Source organism: Nelumbo nucifera, chromosome 4, assembly GCF_055504915.1.
Source record: "Nelumbo nucifera cultivar China Antique chromosome 4, China Antique-T2T, whole genome shotgun sequence".
Lineage (NCBI taxonomy): Eukaryota > Viridiplantae > Streptophyta > Magnoliopsida > Proteales > Nelumbonaceae > Nelumbo > Nelumbo nucifera.
This window is the reverse complement of record NC_142652.1, coordinates 49,083,868-49,105,637: the sequence shown is the minus strand read 5'-3', so window position 1 is coordinate 49,105,637 and position 21,770 is coordinate 49,083,868. Positions and strand designations below refer to the sequence as shown.

General features: G+C 39.2%; 1 protein-coding gene across 1 annotated transcript in view; it reads left to right on the top strand.

Annotated features, from left to right (window-relative positions):
• LOC104611771 (protein S-acyltransferase 8-like) overlaps positions 1 to 19,318 on the top strand; it is a 37,553-nt gene extending 18,235 nt beyond the window's left edge. The window contains exons 3-5 of the mRNA XM_010278969.3: positions 2,542 to 2,847; positions 2,974 to 3,207; positions 18,391 to 19,318. Of these exons, the coding sequence (XP_010277271.1) occupies positions 2,542 to 2,847; positions 2,974 to 3,207; positions 18,391 to 18,891 (1,041 nt within the window). The 3' untranslated portion in view covers positions 18,892 to 19,318. The remainder of the gene's footprint in view (positions 1 to 2,541; positions 2,848 to 2,973; positions 3,208 to 18,390) is intronic.
• The last annotated feature ends 2,452 nt before the right edge of the window (positions 19,319 to 21,770 follow it).

The following is a 21,770-nucleotide window of genomic DNA, read 5'->3' as shown; positions in this document are numbered from 1 at the left end:
CCATTTTCACCTAGATTTTTGTCTCCAACTTATTTCCTCCTGGAGCAAAAGGTCTTCCATCTGCCTCCTCACACTCCATTTCAACTCTCAGTCTTCCTCTCCAAAGGGACCCCTTACTTCCTTCAAATCCAAGTCCTCTAATTGTTCTAGCAAAGTCTGTTTTCTTTCCTCCAATCTTCCAAACTCCAGCCGGTTCCACTCCTTTATCTTGGATTTTAGAAATTGAAGCTTCTTGTGGATTTTCATACCCTCCCCACTCTACTGATAGATTACATTGCTCTCACCAGTCTCTGATTTTCTCAATGAATCCCGGATGAGCCAGCCACATGTTCTCAAACCTAAAGGGGGTAGGTCCATCTCCTCTTAATTCCTCTTTACACATCACTATGGGCCAGTGGTCTGAGGCAAGTCTAGGGAGTGCCCTAGAAGTTAGATTCATCCAATGCTCTTCCCAATCTGTTGAAAACAGGAATCTATCTAGCTTGGAGCAAAACGGCCTAGATTGTAGGTTGGACCAGGTGAAATTGTGATTTAGAAGAGGGATTTCTTTAAGCTCAAAGGTGTCCACAAACTGATTGAAATTCCTCATGCTTGTAGTCACCCTCTGACTTGGATTATTAGTTTCCTCTTTGAACCTCACCAAATTAAAATCCCCTCCCACGCACCAAGGTCCTTCCCAGAGGCCCCTAATATCACTCAACTCTTCCCACAGTTTCTTTCTCTATCTGTAGTCGTTGGGGCCATATACATTTGTTAAGACCCAATCAAAACCATCTGCCACCTGCCTGAATTTCACAGATACTGAGTGATCTCCTATTAATTCCCCGACCCCTACAACCACATCATCTTTTCACAAAGTTACAATCCAACCTGAAGCTCCCCATGATGGAGCAGTCGCCCACCTTATCCCCCTTGATCTCCACACACCTCTTGCCCATCTATTGTCAAAATCAGATCTCTTAGATTCTTGAATTAACACCACATCCAGGTCAAACTTCTTAATCACCTCTTTGATAGTTGCTCTCTTCCTCGCACTACCCATCCCCCTTACATTCCAGCTTAGGATCCGCATTTCAAATTTAGGCTTCAACCCTAACTCACCCGAGATTTATTTAATCCCTTTCCTTCTCTCCCCTCTCACCCCAAACTTCTTATCCTCCTCAATATCTCTCCTTAACCTCTCAACTTCACTCATTTTTCTTCTTTTAATCTTACTCTCCTTTTTTTGTAGAAAGGCTTTTAGGTCATTTGGGTTCTTAAGTTTACACCATTAAATGTAGGATCGGAACTAAAGACTGTGATGCTTGTGATTATGGATAGAGGTCTATACAGGAGGTTTGCTAGTCAATTTATGAGCGAAGAAGAAGAAAAGGGGAAAGGAAAAATGAAATGAATCCAACTCACATGGAATTTGCCAACACCTGGAAAGACACCATACTACATCTCTACACATGTAGGTGGTTAAAAAGCATCAAAACCTTCCTCTTTATCCATCCTTAAAACTAACACCTTTCTGCTCCTGCCTTCTGTAGTTGTAATTTCTCTTTTGCTCCTTGGTACTTGTGCTACTTCTAGATGTACCCCCACAATATCTTCTTTCTTCAAAACATCAAAAAGAATACTCTTTTATAATATTTCAGTATTTCAAATCCTCAAAATCTTAGGGTAGGTATTCCAAATCATCATCTAGGTTTTGTCTCAACTATAGTGTCGCTTAAATGACCATAAGGACCTTGCAAAAAGTTTTAGTGCTTTCTGCCAACCTGACACAATCCTCTTCCTTTATTCAGGCTTGGGACTGGCAGTGTAAGAGCTATTCAAATGTAAACCAGATCAAAAATATTATTTAGATCAGAACCAGTAGGTGCACATATAACATATTCTAACATATTCATTTGAAACTGTGTTTTATAGATTGCATAGTACATTAATACACATTAAAGCATAATATGAATAGGCTAGAGAGTAGATAAGGAGATGAAGGGGAAGAATAAGAAGAGAAGGGGTAGAGCCAGAGATGAAGTGAATCGGTGTTTTATAACCCCTGGAAACAGCCTTTTATGGTTTTGTAAAATCTAGCTGTTTCTTGTGGTGGTTTCCAAAATGAACGCTTAGTCTTATTGAGACATTGGACAGTCATTGCTGGAATTGTATTGTTATCAAAATATAGGTTCTAGTATGCTATTCAAACAGCCTCTTTATGTACCTTTAAGTTGGTATTTATATGTATGTGAGCTCATCAAATGACTGCTTAGAACATCATCTACTATGAATTTCTGTTTGTTTTTTATATTTATACAGTTATTGGTCAATGAGTATTTTCTCTCTAATGAATCATTGTGGTGGCTATGACTGCACTATTTTTCTGTACGGAGAACGTTTTCAAAATCTTCTATTCCTTTCAGATTTTGTTCTTGACATTTTGTTGTTTGTGTGGTCGTTCCTATACCTGCACCATTTATCCCTGTGATGAATTCTTCTTCTATACTTTCCGAGTGTTGTAGGTGGTGTTCATTTAAATCCATAAACTGTTTTCAACAGGTATTGGGGCTACTTTTTATTACATCAGCCCGGGACCCAGGTATTATTCCACGTGCTTCACATCCACCTGAGGAAGAGTTCTGTTATGAATCTTCTGCTTCAGTTGAAGCTGGTGGAAGGCAGACACCAAGCTTACAATTCCCTCGGACCAAAGAAGTTATGGTTAATGGCATGCCTGTGAAGGTGAAATATTGTGATACATGTATGCTTTATCGGCCGCCCCGTTGCTCCCATTGCTCCATTTGTAATAACTGTGTGGAGCGGTTTGATCACCATTGCCCTTGGGTGGGCCAATGCATTGGAATGGTAAGCTGTTAAATGTATACATTGAAACTTTTCTGATCTGCCACAATGTCTAGTGCTCTGGGCTGTCTCCTTCACTTGTATTACGATCACCATGATAGAAATCTAACTACTTTTGTTTATGTGCAGCGCAATTACCGTTACTTCTTCCTGTTTGTTTCTTCTTCAACTATTCTTTGCATCTATGTGTTTGCCATGTCAGCTTTGTACATTAAGATCCTCATGGGTGATTATCATGGAACAGTTTGGAAGGCAATGAAAGAATCACCTGCATCAGTGGTGCTCATGGCCTATTGTTTCATTTCTCTATGGTTTGTTGGTGGTCTCACTGGTTTTCATTTATACCTTATAGGCACAAATCAGGTTTGTTTTTCTCATATTTGCACAGTAACCTTGGTTTCTTTTCCTTTCCAATATTTCCCCCTCTTTAATTGCTTTTCAACTTGGATAAGAGATTTTCCCATTTTTGTTTATTCAGTAACAGGTAAAAGGGTATTCATTTATGAGTAAACATAGAAAGTCAATAGAGGCCCCTTGGCCCAAAATAATGAGTGTGATCAACCACGAAAAACAATGGAAAACTAAGAAAAAAAGGATGGAATAGGAGAAGAGAATAGAAGAGAAGAGAGAAAAGGGGTTCGGTTGTTAGAGTTCTTCTGTGTGTTCATTCTCTAACATCCGTCCACTCTTTGTTATAAATAAAAAAGACAAATTACAGATATACCCCCACTTAAGTAAAAGACAAAAAACACAAAAAAGAAACAAGTTTGTTTATGGATCTGGCAACTGTAGGTCTGTAGCCCATCTAATGATGTATGGTACTGAGGCTCCTATGAATGGTGTAGCCCAAAGTTACATCCTTAAATATAAACAGGCCACAATGTCATAGTTCTCACAATCTTCCTTGTTCTAAGAGAATCTTAAATTCAAGCTCTACCTGGACAAATGGTCAGGTACCGGCAGTTGTCAGAAGACTAGACAGATTTCTTTTCACAGGGGACTTGGCGGAGTATGTGGAAGAATTAGTACAAGAGGCATTGACAGTGAGCATGTCGGACCATAAACAACCTGTATTTTTAAGGAACTTTGTCGCTGTGAATGAGGCTAAACCTTTTCGATTCGAAAATGAAGGATGGGGCAGTGAACATTAAAGGTTTTAGACCCATAAGTCTAATCGGCAGCCCATATAAGCTACTGGCTAAGGTGCTGTCCAGGAGGTTAAAGGGAGTGTTTCAGGAGGTGGTGGGAGAAACTCAAATGGCCTTTGTGGAGGGGAGGCAGATTTTGGATGGGGTGCTGGTGGTTAACAAGTGTATTAACTTGAGGTTGAGGAGTGGGAGACTGGTTGAAAAAGCATATGATCATGTGGAGTGGGGCTTTTTGGAGGAGGTGAAAAGATTGATGGGTTTTGGGGAAAAGTGGAGGAGCCAGATGTTTTAATGTGCTTCATCCGTTTCATTCTCTTTAGTCCTCAATGGAGTCTCTACAGAGTTTTTCCAAGCCTCTAGGGTTTGCGGGAAGGGGATCCAATTTCCTCTTTGTTATTTGATTTAGTCATGGAAGTGCTGAATTTGCTCATGGGGAAGGGTGCACGGTTGGGTTGGATTGAAGGTTTTAAAGTGGGTGCTGAAGGTTCCTGTATCACACATCTCCAGTATGTGGATGATACCCTCGTATTCTTTGATGCTTCGGTGGAACAGGTGCTGAGTTTAAGGGCCTTACCAACTAGCTTTGAAATGTTGACAGGCTTGAAGTTAATCTGAAAAAAAAAGTCAGCTGATTGGTGTGGAGGAAGTAGGAAAGGAAGAGTTGGAGCATTTGGCTACTGTTTTTGATTGCAAGATTGGGCATTTACCTTTCCTTTACTTGGGTTTACTGGTGGGAGCAAGGTTCTTGCAGCTGAAAGTTGGAGGCCAATTGTGGAAAGGGTGGAAAAGAGGCTGCAGTGGTGAAAGGAGAAATATCTTCTTTTGGGGGCAGGATTACCCTCATTAGAATTGTTTTCTCGAGTTTGCCGACGTACTACCTATCATTATTGAAAATTCCAGCTAAGGGTGTCTGAGAAAATTGAGAAATTGTAGAGGGATTTTCTATGGGAAGATCGATCAAATAAAATTTTCTATGGGGAGGGGTGGGGGGTCCCAGGACTGGGTTTTAGGAAAACAAGAATATTTAACAAGGATCTCTTGGGTCTGAGAAATAGGTGGACTGGGTTGTGGAGGTTTGCGTCTGAGAAGGATGGTTTGAAGGAAAAAGTAGGGAAAGGTAGGGAAACCTATACAAGGTTTCTATAGGTTTCCCTACCTTTCCCTTCCTTTCCCTACTTTTTCCTTCAAACCAAACATAGCATTAGAGAAGGGTGGTGAGGTTTGGGTGGGTGACGAGGGAGGTCTCAAATTCTTATGGAGTAAGTGTCTGGAAAGGGATTATGCAGTTTAGCCAGAATTTTAGAGACTTAATGAGCTTCAAGGTGGTAGGTGTGAGCAGGAAGTTAGAGAAGATGATGAGAGATTTTCTTTGGGACCCAAGGGAAGGAAAGAGGGATCATAGGATTGGCTGGGAGGTGGTCAGTAGAGATAAAAATATAGAGGGGTTGGGGAAATAGCTATGGAGAACGCCACAAAATGAGGACAAATAATGGGCAAAGGTGATAGTGAGTTTTCATGGACTTTCAGACAACGGTTGGGATGCTGGAGCATTGGCTAGGACAAATCGAGCTTCTCCTTGGAATGTCATCAATACAGTACTACCGCTTTTTCATTCCTTTTACAAGACACAATCTTTGTAGTGGTAATTGTATTAAATTTTGGGAACATGTTTGGTTGGGGTCTTCCCCTTTGAAGGAACAATTTCCCTCACTTTTTGCACTCACTAGTTTTAAAAATGAGCATGTTTCTAAATTTCTGGTTCCTTCAAATTCAAGTAATGGCTTTAATTGGGATTTGGGCTTTTGGAGGGGTATAAGAGACTTCAAACTCTAGAATGTATTTGCACTACTTAAACTGTTGGAAGAAGTTTTTCTTGATCCTTTTAAGTCTGATAACTGCATTTGGACATGTACTCCTAGTTCTTTTTCTTGTGCTTCTTTTTTCAAAGCCATATCACAACCCTTCTTTAGCTCTTTGCCTTCTTTTCCAATTAAGGAGGTATGGTATAAGCCTATTCCTCCTAGAATTGGTTCTTTTTGTTAGGAAGTTGTCCATTAAAAGATTTAGTACTTTTGATTTACTTCAAAGAAAACGACCAAAGTGGTGCTTATCCCCTCATTGGTGTACCTCGTGTAAGGCTAATGGTGAGAGTTGCTATCACTTATCTCATTCTTTCATTGCTTCTATTTGGGAATGGTTTTTCTTCTTGTTTGGTTGTAGGTGGAATCATCTGGCGGGTTTTCATGCCTTTTTACTCCGACTACCTTTTCATGGCCAAAGAAAAGGGGAAGACTCATGTGGAGATGTTTAATAGTGGCAACAATTTGGACAATTTGGGAAGAAAGAAATTCTAGAATTTTTCTAGAGGATAGAAACAAGATATAATGGAAATAATAAATATTAGAGTGGCACATTGGCTGAAATCCATGGAAACTTTTTTCAAATGTATCAATGGATGATATACTCAGAAAGTGGAAGGAAGTGGCTGAATCTTTCTCAACTAAGACTCTCTAGTTACCGATGATCTCCACTGGAAAGAGGGTTAATCAAACTTAACTTTGACAGTAGTAGTATGGGAAACCTAGGAATCTCAGGTATTAGTGGAGTGTTTGGAGATGAGGAGGGCATGATAATCACCCTATACTCAGGACCAGTTGGGGAGGGAGATTCTTAGAGCAGAAGTATTGGCTTTGGTAGAAAGTGTACAGAGGGATAAAGAATTAAGCATTAGGAAATTGATTATTGAGGGTGATTTGAAAATGGTAGTGAGCTGAAGACAAAGTGAAGAATTGAAGCTATGGATCTACATCAATGAAAAGAAGAAATTCAGATGGTTGACAAGAGATATGGAAGTGTCTTTCAGTTGGATTAAGCGATGTACTAATTTCTTAGCCAATGCTTTAGCCAAACAAGGGGTGGGAAGGGAGACTTTGTTTTGGGCACAGTTGTAAGGGGATTTGTTGTGGGGAGAGATAAGAGAATTTGTCTCTCAATGACTTATTTTACTTTTTACAGTTTGTATTTCTATACTATGTAAATCCTTTCTACCTTTCTTTAATAAATTATGCAGTTATTGATCAAAAAAATTAAAACACATAAACATAACATGCAAAACATATTTAAAAAATAAAATCAAACACATAAACATAACACGTCAGCATACACATTTCTGACACTCATTTTTCGGACATGTTTCTTGACTGCCCAACACTCCACTCCATACAACATAGCTTCTAGCTGGCCTTACAACTGTTTTGTAGAAATTTTCTTTTAATCGAAGTGGTATTTGCCTATCATATAAAACTCCAAGTGCACCCTCCATTTTTCCAATCTTGTTCTAATTCTGTGGTGACATCCTCCCCAGTCTCTCCCTTCCTTGTTATCCCTTCCTTGTTATGAATTATTGAACCAAGGTACTGAAAAAGGTCACATTGAGTTGGGTATGCAATTAATCACACACAATCATTGATATGGAATGGAGAGAAGAGAAGAGAAGAGAGAAGAGTGAAGGGACAAAGGGTTCTTCTTTCCCGCCACAAGATGGAAAGAACTAGTGATTGAAGCAAAGAAGATGCTGATGGAAGATGGAAAAGGTAGAGGACAAATCTCTTTGAAAGTTAGAGAAGAATGAAAATCTACAGTTTTCTTGATTGGTGGAGCGATGCAATGGCTGAAAGGATTCATCGATGGGGCTCTATATTCTGTCAAGAAGGTGGGTTGTAAAAGCTCCTTGGAATTGCAAAGAAGGAAATATCAGGGCGAATTGGGAGAAAATCACAAGGGATGGTTCATGGCAGTCTCAAAGTTCTTTGGTTCTAACAAGAAACAACTAGTCTATTTTCCAGAAGGGAAAAGGGGTAGGGGATGTAAGATGGTTGAAGACAAAGCGATTGGGAAGACCTAAGGCAAGAGAAGGTGTATCAATCGGAGCTAGAAGATAGTATTGGAAGTGTCAACGCTGCTAAAACGTGCATCTTGTGGGACGATGAAATGCTGGGAACAGAGTTGTTGTTCGAAGACCCTTCTACATATGCCAGCGTGGCTCCAAGAGAAGAATTCGATGATGGTCCTGCCCCAGTCTTAGTGGTGAACTCAATTTCAATCAGAAGGGAAGATGGAGAACTCCTAGGGGAGGCATGACGTCAAGATATTAATAAAGGAGTGTCGGATCTTGGTACTAACCCAAACAAAGAAGCACAAGAGGAACATAACATCGATATTATATCAGAGTTTCCTGTCAAGGTTTTCGAATTAGTGGGTATGGATAAAGGGAAGGAATCAGGAATGCTGGCACAGGGAGTCCCTAACCCCTCTTTTTCGTGTTTACCTTTTCAGCCTGTGAGTCTTTGTTTAGACCCCTCTAAATTATTTTCATGTGTTTGCACAAGTACAACCAATGCCATTCCTCCTAGGAATCTCTCAATGAAAAGTGCTACAGCCCAAGATTCTGAGAACCTACCGGACAATAGCCTAGAACAAGAGAGAGCTAGAATTTGGTCCTTAATCCTGGAAAACCTAATTGACCCGACCCTAGTTTTGGAGAATAATGAAAATAGAGTAAACCACCTTGTGGGTGCTTGGATGCTGAATTAGGAGGAGAAAGAAGAGTCAGAAGGTAAGAGAAGAGTGGGAAGGAAGAATGAAGTAAGGTATACTTGAGGATAAAAGGAAAGCAAAGAAGAAGAAAGCGAAGCGAGTTAGAGAAGCTTAAGTGTGGAATAAATTATGAGAAGAAGGAAGAGGGGAGCCTGAAAAGGAAAAGAGGGGAATATTAGGCAGCCATTGATAAGGGGTTATAAACAGGTCGAAATGAAGATAGTTAGCTGGAATGTAAGAGGCCTAGGAAGTGCCAAAAAGAGGAGGATAATCAGGAATACTTTCAGAAAAGAAAGACCAGATATGATATTGATTCAAGAAACCAAAATTTCATAGCCAAATAGAAGGTGGATAAGAAGCATTTGGGGAGTAGGGGTCTAAGCTGGTCGTATGCCCATCGTGGGGAGCCTCAGGAGGGATTTTGACCATTTGGAGAAATGAGGAAATGGAATGTGTGGAGGAATTGATTGGTAGATATTCAGCCTCCTTAAAAATTAGAAGACTATCGGATGAGAGGGAATGGGTGGTAACAAATGTATATGGTGCTAACTCCTATAGAGACAGGGAGGCTTTTTGAGAGGAATTATGTGCTATTAGGGGAATCTGGGAGGGACCATGGTGTGTGGGAGGTGATTTCAATGTCATCAAATTTTTGGGAGAAACAAACAATCCGAACCAAGGAATCACTATCAACATGAGGAAGTTTAATAACTTAATTGATTCCTTTGAATTGAGTGAACCTCCGATGCTAAGGGTGGACTATACTTGGTCAAATTTTCAATCCCCCCAACCTGTTCCAAATTGGATAGGTTTCTCATTATTCCGGACTAGGAAGAATTGTGGGGCTCAATAGTAGTGAAAGGGCTACCTAGGGTTACTTTAGACCATTGCCCCATTTCCATTGAGAAGGAAAGTCCAGGAGGGGGCCCTACTCCATTCAGGTTTGAAAATATGTGGTTTGAGGATCACTCATTTAAAACCAGATTGAAGGAATGGTGGCAGGAACTTAGACCTTTGGGGAGTATGAAAATGTTAAGCTTTGCATGGAAATTAAAGAGGATAAAAGGGAAAATAAAAGAGTGGAATAAAGAGCATTTTGGGAGGGTAGAGGAAATAAAAGATAACATAGTGAGGAAGATTGAGGAGCTAGACAAGAAAGAGGCTATCAGAATGTTATCAGAAGAAGAGAGAGAGAGGATCGATGGAAAATCAAGCAAGAATTGGAAGAGATATTAAAGAAAGGAGGAAATATGTTGGAGACAGAAGTCAAGGTATCATTGGATTTTTGAAGGAGATGGTAACACTAAGTTTTTCCATGCAATTGCAAACGAAAGAAGAAAGAAAAACTTAATCTTTAGTGTGGAGGAGGGGGTCAGGAAGCAAGAGAAAGCCAGGAGATCACAAGGATCTTTGTAAACCATTTCAAAGAAATTTTCACAAGTTCAAGCAAGGTGACAATAGAGCTACCACAAATGGAAGGGGATAGGATCTCAGAAGAGCAATCCTTGTTTTTGGAAAGGAATTTTACTTTGGAAGAAATCAAGGATGCAATCTTCTCCATGGAAAGATCAAAAGCCCCTGGACTGGATGGATTTTCAATGGCCTTCTATCAAGAATACTGGGACTGGATGAAAACTAATATTCTGGAAGTGTTCAATGAATTCTTTCTCAAAGGAGAGGTGCCTCGAGGGGTGAATGCCACTTTTATCACTTTAATCCAGAAGAAGAGAGAGGCCAAAACCCATAAAGATTATAGGCCAATTAGTCTTATTGGGAGTTTATATAAAATTATTGCAAAGGTTCTCTTAGAAAGAATCAAGAAAGTGCTACCATCAATCATCTCACCTTTCCAAGGTGCCTTTGTGGAAGGAAAGGTAGATTGTGGATCAAATTCTCGTGGCCAATGAGTGTGTTGCAGAAAAAAGAAAGGGTAGAGGAAAAGGGTTGGTGTGTAAAGTGGACCTAGAGAAAACCTATGATATGGTTAACTGGGAAGTTCTTCTTCAAATGTTAGAAAGGTTGGGCTTTGGAACCAAATGGAGATCTTGGATTAGAGGATGCCTAAGTTCTGTTCATTACTCAATTCTTATTAATGGTGTAGCGAAGGATTTCTTTCCGGCTGAGAGAGGACTTAGGCAAGGAGACCCTTTATCCCCTTTTCTCTTCACTATAGTTGCTGAGGTGTTAAGCAGAATGGTGGTGAAAGTTGATTCCCAATGACTATTCAGAGGGTGGAGGATAGGTAGAAATCAAGTGGTTGTTACCCACCTCCAATCTGCAGATGACACAATATTCTTTTGTGAGGGTGGGAATGAGGAAGGAGTGGTAAGCCTAAAATTACTATTGGATAACTTTGTGGGGGTGACAAGTTTAAGGATAAATTGGACTAAAACATGCATTGTAGGGGTTAATCTGGAGGAAGGGGAACTCCATAGATTTGCAGAGATTTTGGGGTGCGAGATTAGAAGTTGGCCAATGAGCTACTTGGGGTTACCTTTAGGAGGCAATCCTAGGTCAGAAGGTTTCTAGAAGTCAGTCATTGAAAGATTTGCTAGGAAGCTAGCTCTATGGAAGAGGAATTATATCTCTCTAGGTGGAAGGATAACCTTGATTAGAGCCACTTTGACAAACCTTCCTATTTATTTCCTTTCAAACTTTAGAATACCCTGTAGAGTAGCAAGGATTTTAGAGAAATACATGAGAGATTTCTTGTGGGACCCAGGAGAGGAGAGGAAAGTTCACTTGATTAATTGGGACCAAGTTAGAAAGCCCAAGGATCAAGGGGGTCTGGGAATAGGAAATATTTCACTCAAGAACTCAACTCTGTTAGGAAAATGGTTGTGGAGATTCCCTTTTGAGAAAGACAGGCTATGACACGAAGTCATTGAGAGTATTCATGGTTTGGATGGAAATGGTTAGGATGCAAAAATTGCCCCTCATGTTTCTTCATCTTCTCCTTGTAAAGCAATTTATGAAATTTACCTGACATTCCTTAATTACATTCGATTTGATTTGGGCCAGGGTAATAAAATTCATTTATGGGAAGACCTTTGGATGGGAGATAGTCCACTTAAGGACCTTTTTCCTAACCACTACACTTTGTCAAATTTCAAAGGGGAAACAATAAGAAATTTTGGAAATCCTAGTCCAAATGGGTTAATTGGAATCTGGGTTTCAGAAGGGGCCTCGGGGAAAATGAATGCGACTCTTTAGTTAAATTGTTGGACCTAATAGGACAAGTTCATTTGGACCCATCCTTGGAAAACTCCAGAATATGGAAAGGCTCCTCGATGGCCTCTTCTCTTGTTCTTCCTTCTTTAGTGTTCTTGCTTCACCTAGCATCCCAGTTGGGGATTTCCCTGTGAAAGAAATATTGAGTAAACCTATTCCCCCAAAAATTCAAGCTTTCTATTGGGAAATCTTCCTTGGCAAGGTAAATACTTGTGATATGCTGCAGAGAAGAAGGCCTTATGTATGCCTTTCTCCTCGTATGCTCCCTTTGTATGGATAGTGGTGAGTTCCTAGCACACCTATTATTATCTTGCTCCTTTGTGCATCACATTTGGGAATTTTTTTGTACTCTCTTTGGTTGCAAGTGGGTTCCCCTCAAGATGTGGCAGGACTCTCTTCAACCGAGACTTTTTGAGTCAACTAAAGAAAAGAGGGAAGGTTATGTGGAAAGCTACAAAAACAGTTATTTGTTGGGTGATTTGAGAAGAAAGGAATAACAGAATATTTTTGGATAGAAGTAGAACAATGGAGGAGGTAATCGACACCACCAAAGTTAAAGTAGCTCACTGGGTAAGATCTATACATATCTTTCAAGATTTCTCAATCATAGACATTATAAGATCTTGGACAGAAGTAGCACAATCCTCAAGAGTAAAAGAGAAAGTAAGGATGGAATGGAAACCTCCAGATGGTAACAGGTTTAAACTGAATTTTGACGGAAGCTCTTTTGGAAATCCGGGACTGTCAGGTTTTGGGGAAGTAATCAGAAATTCTGAAAGGAGAATATTAGCTTTGTTCTCTAAACCGATTGGCATGGGCAACTCTCTAAAAGCTGAGTTAATGGCATTGCTACAAGGGCTGAAGATAGCTAAGCAACTGGGAATGAGGAACATTGAGGTTAAAGGGGATTCCAAGGTGATCATTTCTTGAGCTAAAAACAATAGAAGTATTCCGTGAACCTTCAAACAAGTGATAAAGGAAATGGAAAAGGTTGCAAGGGAGGTAGAGGCTGAATTCAAATGGGTTAGAAGGAGTGCAAATGGGCTAGCTGATTATCTTGCTAAACAAGGGGCTTTGAGGCAACAATTGTTTTGGGCTGCAATGTAAAGTGGGACAGAAATTTGTAATAGTGTGGGAGCTTTAATCCCATACACAAAGCTGTAAAACCTTATTTTAACCCTAATTTCAAATAAAATTATCTTTTGCTGATAAAAAAAAGAAGACAGTGGTGGATTTCTATAGTGTGAAAACAGAGCAGGGCATAATACTAGTCCAAAGTTGGACAGTCTCCTGCAACAGTAAGGAGCTATGGGGCCTTTGTTATTAAATTGGTTGTACTTCCATTCAACCTCTGGAAGAAATCCTCCCTGGAGAATATAGTGATGGTGATTGGAGGTGTCCTCATTTCTTTTGTTATCTCCAATCTTCAAGCTGCAACGGCTATCACCAGAGTGAAACCGGGGGGAAGTTTGTAGATCTGTTGATGTTTTTTTTGGATTGGGTTTGGACAGAGGTGTGGATTGCAATTGAACATGAAGCGTCACATTGGGGAGAGAGTCGAGAGGTTGATGAAGATGATGCTAAGCTGGTGCAGGGTGGATTACATGGCGAAATGAGGATGGAGAAAATATTTTGTGGACTTAAGGTGAACAACCGGCCAATGGGGTGTGAGTTGAGGGAAGCATAGGGATGGAAAGTTTTTCAAATAAATTTGTTATCAATTTGAAGGGGGTGGGTGATACCACTTATGTTGAAGCAGTTTAAAGAGAGACAAAGGCTGAGCCTTTGTGGGGCCCATCTAAGGTTCATTTGGGGTGGGGTAAATGTAAGACTATAACTGAACTTGGCATTGGTAACTCGCTAAAGAATTTTTGCGAGTTGGATACTAGCGGCTCATGTGATAAGCTTAATAGTCATGTGAGTTTATCTAAGAAGCAATAGACTTGGGACCGTAAGAATAATCTATCATCATCCCAAGTTGAAGACCATGGAAGCTCAAACTCGAGTTTGAAATCAAGGTCTACAATGCAATGGGTGCAAAGGTAGGAGGTGAAAATGTAGCTTTGAAGTAAAAATACTATTGATCGCTCGACATCATCTAGAGGGTACAGAAGTTGATGATACTGGATGGGAGGATTGCAGAGAGATGGAGGATCAAGAATCTGATATAGAGGATGCTACAATTGGTGACAGTGATGGAGAGGAGGATTTGTATGATGGACAAGAGAATCTCCTGAACATAGACATGCTTTTTCAAGAGGAAGAAGTTGCAACAAAGGGGGCCTTGTATTCAGTAGAAATCTGTTGGAATTAAAAAATATAAAAAATATAAAAGGAAAAGGTGTTTTCTTGAAGAGGGAAGAGAGAGAAAGAGAAGAAGAAATCTTGAGAAGTAGGAGAGTTGTATTCTGGCCACCCCTTTCACTTGTTATTATAATAAAAATATAAGAATACAAAGACTACTATGCCCTTATAGGGCAGCAAAGCATAAAATAGTATGTATAGGACTCAAAATCATAATAAAATTTGGACTCACATAACTGTTGTGGTCCCCACTACCTATCTAATTTCTAACATAACACAACTATTCTAAAACAATCACAAAAAATCGACCAAACTTCAACACTCCCCCTCAAGTTGGGAGTAGATGTCACACATTCCCAACTTGCGTAGATCATGTTCGAGTTTGTTCTTTGCAACCCCTTTAGTGAGAACATTAGCCAACTACAACTATGAAGAGACATAAGGTAAGCAAACTTCTCCGGTGGTTACCCTCTCCCTTATGAAGTGCCTATCAACTTCAACGTGTTTTGCTCTGTCATGCTGGATTGGATTATGGGCAATGTTGATTGCAGCCTGATTGTCATAGTACAACATCATAGGCTCCTTTGCTTTCACCCCAATCTCACTCAATAAGGATCTAACCCAAAGTAGTTTTGAGACACCATGGACCATGGATCTATACTGCACTTGACCTAGCCACAACTGATTGCTTCTTACTTTTCCATGAGATCAAGTTTCCACCTACGAAGGTGCATACTCCTGATGTAGATCTCTTGTCATCTAAACACCCTGCCCAGTCTGCATCTATGCAGGATTCCAATTTTAGATTTCCATGGTTTGAGAAAAGAATGCCTCTGCCAGGGTGCTTCTTCAAGTATGCAAGTATTCTCCAATAGCTTCCCAATGCTGAACCCGAGGTGCATGCATGTACTGACTCACACCACTAACGACATAGGAAATATTCGGTCGTGTCATACACAAATACAGCAGTCGGCCAACCATTCTCTGATTTCTCCCCACATCTTTTACCAACTCACCATCTACAACATTAATTCTATGGTTTGGATCAATAGGAGTATCAGCTGGTTTGGTTCCCAACTTCCTAATCTCCTTTAGTAGGTCAAGAACATACTTTCTCTAAGAAATGAAAATCCCATGCTTGGATCTTGCAACCTCAATCCCCAGGAAGTATTTGAGCTCACCAAGGTCTTTGATCTCAAATTCTTGTTGCAATAACCTTTTGAAAGCATCAATCTCCTCCATATCATTTCCTGTAACCACTATATCATCCACATATACAATCAGAATTGACACAAGAGTGTCTCTCCTCTTCACAAAGAGGGTGTGATCAGACTGGGTTTGTGTACCCAAAACGGATAAGGGCCCCTCTGAACCTGTCAAACCAAGCCCTAGGTTATTGTTTCAAGCCGTACAATGATTTTCTAAGTTTGCACACCTTTCCTCTACCAATATTTTCATAAAAACCTACTAGAATGTCCATATATACCTCCTGTAAATCACCGTTGAGGAATGCATTTTTAACATCAAGCTGAAACAGAGGCCATGAATTGGTTGCTGCTAGAGACAATAGAATACGAACTGAACTCATGTTGGCTATTAGTGCAAAAGTTTCCAGATAATCAATGCCATATGTCTAAGTATACCCTTTTGCTACCAACCTTGCCTTGTACCTCTCTATCCTGCCATCAGCCCTATACTTCACAGTGAACACCCATCTACATCCAACTATTTCCTTGTCTGGAGGAAGATCAACTATTTCCCAAGTTCGGTTCTTAACCAAGGCTTCCATTTCTTCTTGCATTGTTATTTTCCACTCAGGTTTAGAAAGAGCTTCAATAACATTCCTTGATATAGACACAGAATCCAGGGAAGAAAGGAAAGCTCGGTAGGAGGGTGATAAGGCACTATAGGAAAGATGGTGTGAAATGCAATGGGTTGTATACTTTCTCTTTCCTTTGCGAAGAGCAATGGGAAGATCAAGGTCAATGAAATCAGCTGCAACAATAGTGTTAGGTATAGGAACATTATCATTAGAAGAAATGGCAAGCTCAGGCTCAGTCTCAAGGGGAATATTTGGTAGAGGTATACTTCTTCCAACCTAAAGAACGATCCTAATACTGGGGGCCTGGTTTTTTGTTCTATTCTGATGTTGATTTCCTATTCAAATCTTGAGCCCACTTTGGTTTGCCAAGTAGGTCCCAACAACTTTCATGTGTATGTCTAGGACACTAACAATGAGTTTACCGCAACTTATCTTTCTCATCTCTTTTCTTTTGGAAATCACCTTTCTTAGTAGCATTCACAACAGCCCTTGCAACCAAATCTATTTGCTCCCACTCAGAAGTATTCATTGCATTTCTACTTCCTCATATTAGATCAAAGCATACACTTCATTGATAGAAGGTCCTTGCTACCAAAGATTTGGACTCAGATAGGCTCATACATTGGATTCAGCCCAAGTAAAAAGGAAACAACATGTTGAGAGGCTAGGGCCTTTTATAGGCTTTATCGTCCTTATTGCTGTCCCATTCAATGCTCTGAGAGTGGTCTAGTTCCTTCCAGATGGATGAGAGGGCAGAGTAGTAAGTAAACAGATTACTTTCTCAGTTTCTCTCTGCTTGAATGTAGAGGATTTTGCTTGCAACTGGTAATGCCTTTATTCAGAATACGTGGAGTTTGCTCGTTCCCAAATCTCATGGGCTGTACCTGCCCACATAAAGTTTTGCTTAATCGATGGTGGCGTGATAGTGAGAAACCAAGACATGATTGAGCAATTCTCCTGATTAATTGATGGTGTAATGGCAGCATGGTAGTTGCCTGCTTGCATGATTTCATCCTCATTACGTTTTGTCAGTTCCTTCTATTTTGAATATTTTTGTCCTTGGCTTTTATCATTACTGTCTATTTGTCAGCATTGTTTTCCCAGTCTTTTACCAGCAATCTGAGTTTATCGTTTTTTCTTATCCAGCTTTCTCTGCTATGTTTGCTTTCTTTTATTTTTCTTATCCCTTTGATTTGGACAGTTGTGTCTTCTCCAATTTTATTGATTTTTTTCAGAAGTCCAAAATTGGCAATACCAATAAAAAATTCCAATATCACAAGCTTGTTTTTATTTTCCAGACTTTTCATGATTTTTTTGTATTTTTAATCTGTTCCTTTATTATTGGGATTGAGACTAGAATCCTGCTCTTCTATCTTTCCTGACAATCCCTTTATTATTTTCCTGCGCTTTTTAACCTCATGGTTCTTAGCATCGTCTACTGACTGTAAGGAACGCAAACCATGTCAGATACCATGTCCTCCTGTCATAAACGTCATAGTTCTCACTGAAGATTGACTTAGAAGAAAATGTATAACTAAAAGGAACAGAGTTATTTTCACGCCTTACATGGTGAACTGAATCTTAAGATGAGAAAATTTACTGCCTTGATGGTTCTATCATCCGTTTGGTTTATCATCGTGTATTCTTCCTTTTGAGCTTATTCATTTTATTTCATTTCTGCTTGCATCCTCAACTTCACCAAGGAATATTCATGTTTGAAAACTATGGGGCAGTAAGAAAGGAAGTTTTTCTTTGAGATTTATGAAATGGTTTCTCTTTTTCGACACAGGTTTTTTTGTTAACATGGTACGGATTTTGGAGGGAATGGACCATCATGCTTTTGTAAGGTTTTAGGGGCAGAATATGGACTGGTTTAAAAACGAATTGTGGCACATTGCCTAGCTTGACATGAGAGTCATCAGGGTGTGGGCTGAGGCCCAGCTCATGATACCCAAACAGAATATGGACTGGTTTAAAAAATAATTCTGATGCATTGCCTAGCTTGACGTGAGAAATTTATCATGATGTGGGCTGAGGCTCATCTCATGATACCCTAATAGAGATGCATTGATGGCTATTTCTTCTATGCACCTATGTTACCTGGATACCACGATGACATGGCTGGATATGGTATCAAGATATAAAACTTACATTAAAAATTCAAGGTATCCAACATGGTATGGCACCCTTGTACAGGTATCTGGGTATCATTACTGTGTATGTACTGTTTAGAGAAAATCACATCCTAATCTTGAAGGCATAATTTCTTTTTTGATTGGTTAAAAGAGTAAATTCTTCATCAAACTATAGTTACTATCTCAGTTACTGGCTGGAAACCCTAGTTTTGGTCAAGTGTGTACCATCCTCTCTTCTTAGTACTTGTCAAAAAACCATGATTTTTTTTCCTTGCAAGCATCTTCTTAGTTGTTTCTCTAATTTTTGCAGACCACATACGAAAATTTCCGTTACAGAGCTGACAGCAGGCCCAATGTGTACAACCGGGGTTGTTTAAGTAACTTCCTAGAAGTATTTTGCACAAAAACAAAACCATCAAGGAACAATTTCCGTGCTTTTGTACAAGAGGAGGTACCTAGGCCTCCCATGGTCCGTGCTCGAGAACCAGAAGTAGATGAATCAAGTGGAGACCAACGTGCAAAGGTGGAAGATGATTTAGAGATTGGTGGAGATCTGTTAAAGATCTCCCAGCGGCGTAACTTTGAAGAAGTTGAAGACATACACAGTAGAGGTAGTAATGAACACCATGATTCCTCAGAGGCTGACTTTGTTTTGGGTTCGGATTCACAAGTGCCAGCTGCTCGACCAGAGGCACGCCACTCCAGTTGGGGTAGGAGGAGTGGAAGCTGGGAGATCTCACCTGATATTCTGGCAATGAACTCTGGGGTCAACGAAAGCAGAAGCTTTGGCACAAAGAAGGAACAACATTAAGGCATTGCTTATTTGATTCCATGTGATCTGTGCAAGTATCACGATGCCACATTAACTGAATACTCCATGTTCTTTATGTTGACATTGAGGGCTTCATTCATGTCATGGTTGGTGAGCTATCCGTAGATCAGAAAACCATTCAGGAGCCCCTGGAAATTGATTTAAATTGCTTCCTTGAGGTATAAATCTTGTACTACCCCTTTCCGGGGTGCATTCTCTCAACATTTCTTTTAGAGGCGAGTAGGAATGTGTGTTGTAAGTAATTAATGTAGGGGAAAAAGTGTTTTGCCTTTTCTTGTTTTCTTTTCCTTTTTTTTCTTAGCTTGGTATTGTGCAACAGTACGTTAGTAAACGTGAGGATTTGTGAATCTTTCTAGTGCTGGCTTGATTCTTTGTGTAATTAGCACTGCATGGAATGTCTTATGATTCCGTTTTTTTTGTCTCTCTTTTATATAATTCCGTAATTTATTTTTAACAACATTCTCTTAAAGCTGCCACTTTGGCAAGATTACCATTTGGGGTTTGGTGGTGTATGAAGGCTTTTTTTCCTTTTATAGATGTGGTGTATGAAGACTTGCTCCTTGTAATACGTAAAAATAAGAGGTTTGTTTCTTTATCTTCACATGTTTTTTGAAGCCCCTCCCCTGTTTGGAGCTTAGTGTAAAAGATGAAAAGAAGATGTACAGTCCAAGTAAGAGGTACCCCCTCCCCTGCAAGGTTCAAAGTATTGATATGTATTGGGCCGTATTGGCTGACATGTAAGGGCGTATCGAGGTTTTGACCGGTTCAGGGAGTGGATGGACCTTAACCGGCCTCTCTGAACAAGATTTGAAAAACTAAAAAAAATTAAAAAAATAAAAATTTATCGATACTGCCCAATATGCCTCTACTGGTGTATCAGGCATATCGATATTTTGAACCTTGCTCCTCTGTCCATGAAGTTGGCATCTACATTTTAAGAAAACCCTAGGGGGATCTGCACCATGATAGCTGGTAAGCAAGGTGAGAATCAGAACTGTAGTAGCTGTAGGTGATGCTTGCTGCAGATCGGAGTGGCACAAGCTACTTGAAATGAACAGCACTCTTTGGTGATTGAAGGGAGTGTGGTCGAATGAGCATCTATTCCGTTCTTTCCAGATGTGCCAACAGATACTTGCGCACTTGAAGGCAAAGAAATCCTCTATCCTCCATGGCTGATTCCATTGGGTAATCACCAACATTCAGATTGAGAATTCTGTGCCAAACCACACCTGTTGGGTCACAGGGCAAAAACCTTGACTTAAGGAGAGTGAGACCAGGTCATGGAGAGATTGAGTTATAGCAAATTTGGCATGCCCGTGTTACAAGAACGAGATGTATCCATGTGGTGCCATCCATGTAACCACCCACCAAGATCAACATCATTTTGATTATCCAACCAAAAGAGGCCCATGAAAGATGAAATCCATATGGACTGAACCACTGAACAGCGAAAGAAGAGATGGTCATATCTCTTCATTAGTATGACAAGCCCGACAGGTAGGGGTTGTCACGGTTAACCAAACTCGGGTATTTATTGAAACCAAATCAGTACTATCAGAGTATCAGTTTTTGAAAATCCCTGAACTGAAACGAACCAAACCAATTGGTTAACTAGTTGACCGGTTTTGGTTACCAGTCTGGTTCCTTGGTTTTTTATATTTATAATATATATTTATAAATAAATATATAACATATAATCTATTATATATTATACATAGATAATTATATATATTACTTTAAAAAGTATGAATAACCTCAAGAATATTTCTGGAATTTTGTAATGACAAAACTTGTCCCTCTATATTTAAATTTATTGATAAAAAATGAGGGAAAATAGGGTAATTAGTTAATTAATATTAAATGAGTTGAAAAGAATCAATTTTAAGATATTCAATGCATTCAATTATCTCTCATTAAATCCAACATTTAAGTATTAATTTGCATTCTCCTTCATTAAATCATATATTTAAGGCTTCTTTATTTCTTCTCATCATTAAATTCTATAGTTAAATACATACATAATAAATTAACAATTTCAATTATAAAAACTTATACTTTTAAAATCTACCTAGAAAAAAATAGTGTTTTCATCTAGGTAGTGGTAAGAAATTAAACCATTTGGGTCAAATGGACCAATCCATGTTGCCACAATCAAATAATAAAATGAAAAAAAAATAATATAGAAACTAAAAAAATGGGAACGTTTTTAACATCATATATTTGACATATTAAACAATAATAAGTATGGTAAACAATGTTTTAAAAACCGACCCGCTTTTGTCTTCGGGTCACATGTCACTAGTTCGATTGTCAAGGTCAAACGAGTCAAACTGCTCTACGTCAACACTGTGTGTGTGTGTAAAAATACATATTTTATCAATAAATAGTATAATTATGTTTTACATATATCATAGTTATGTTTTACATATATTACATATAATATATGTATTATGTTATAATTATTTATGTTTTTTAATTTTGTTTTAAATTTTTATTTATAAGAAATATTAAAAATTACAATTTGGGGCCAAAAAAGTTTTTTTTCGCAAAAATAGCAAGGCAAGGCGCATAATGCCCTTGGGACATATAGATCTTGAAAAGTTACTCAAAATAAAAAATGATAACCCCAATCAGACATCGAAATGCAAAGTTATGGCTTCCAAAAGTTTGCACATAATTAAGTGTGTAACCTGCAACTTGATTACTGGGTCGAATAGGTCAATGGATGAATTGCCCAAGTTAGACAGTTTTTAACCAAAAGGGGGGTTTCAACAAAACCAAACCTAGAATCAAGGCCAAGTGATGGTTCGAACAGTTCAATAGGGCAGGTCAACAACAAGTTGAAAACATTAATTATA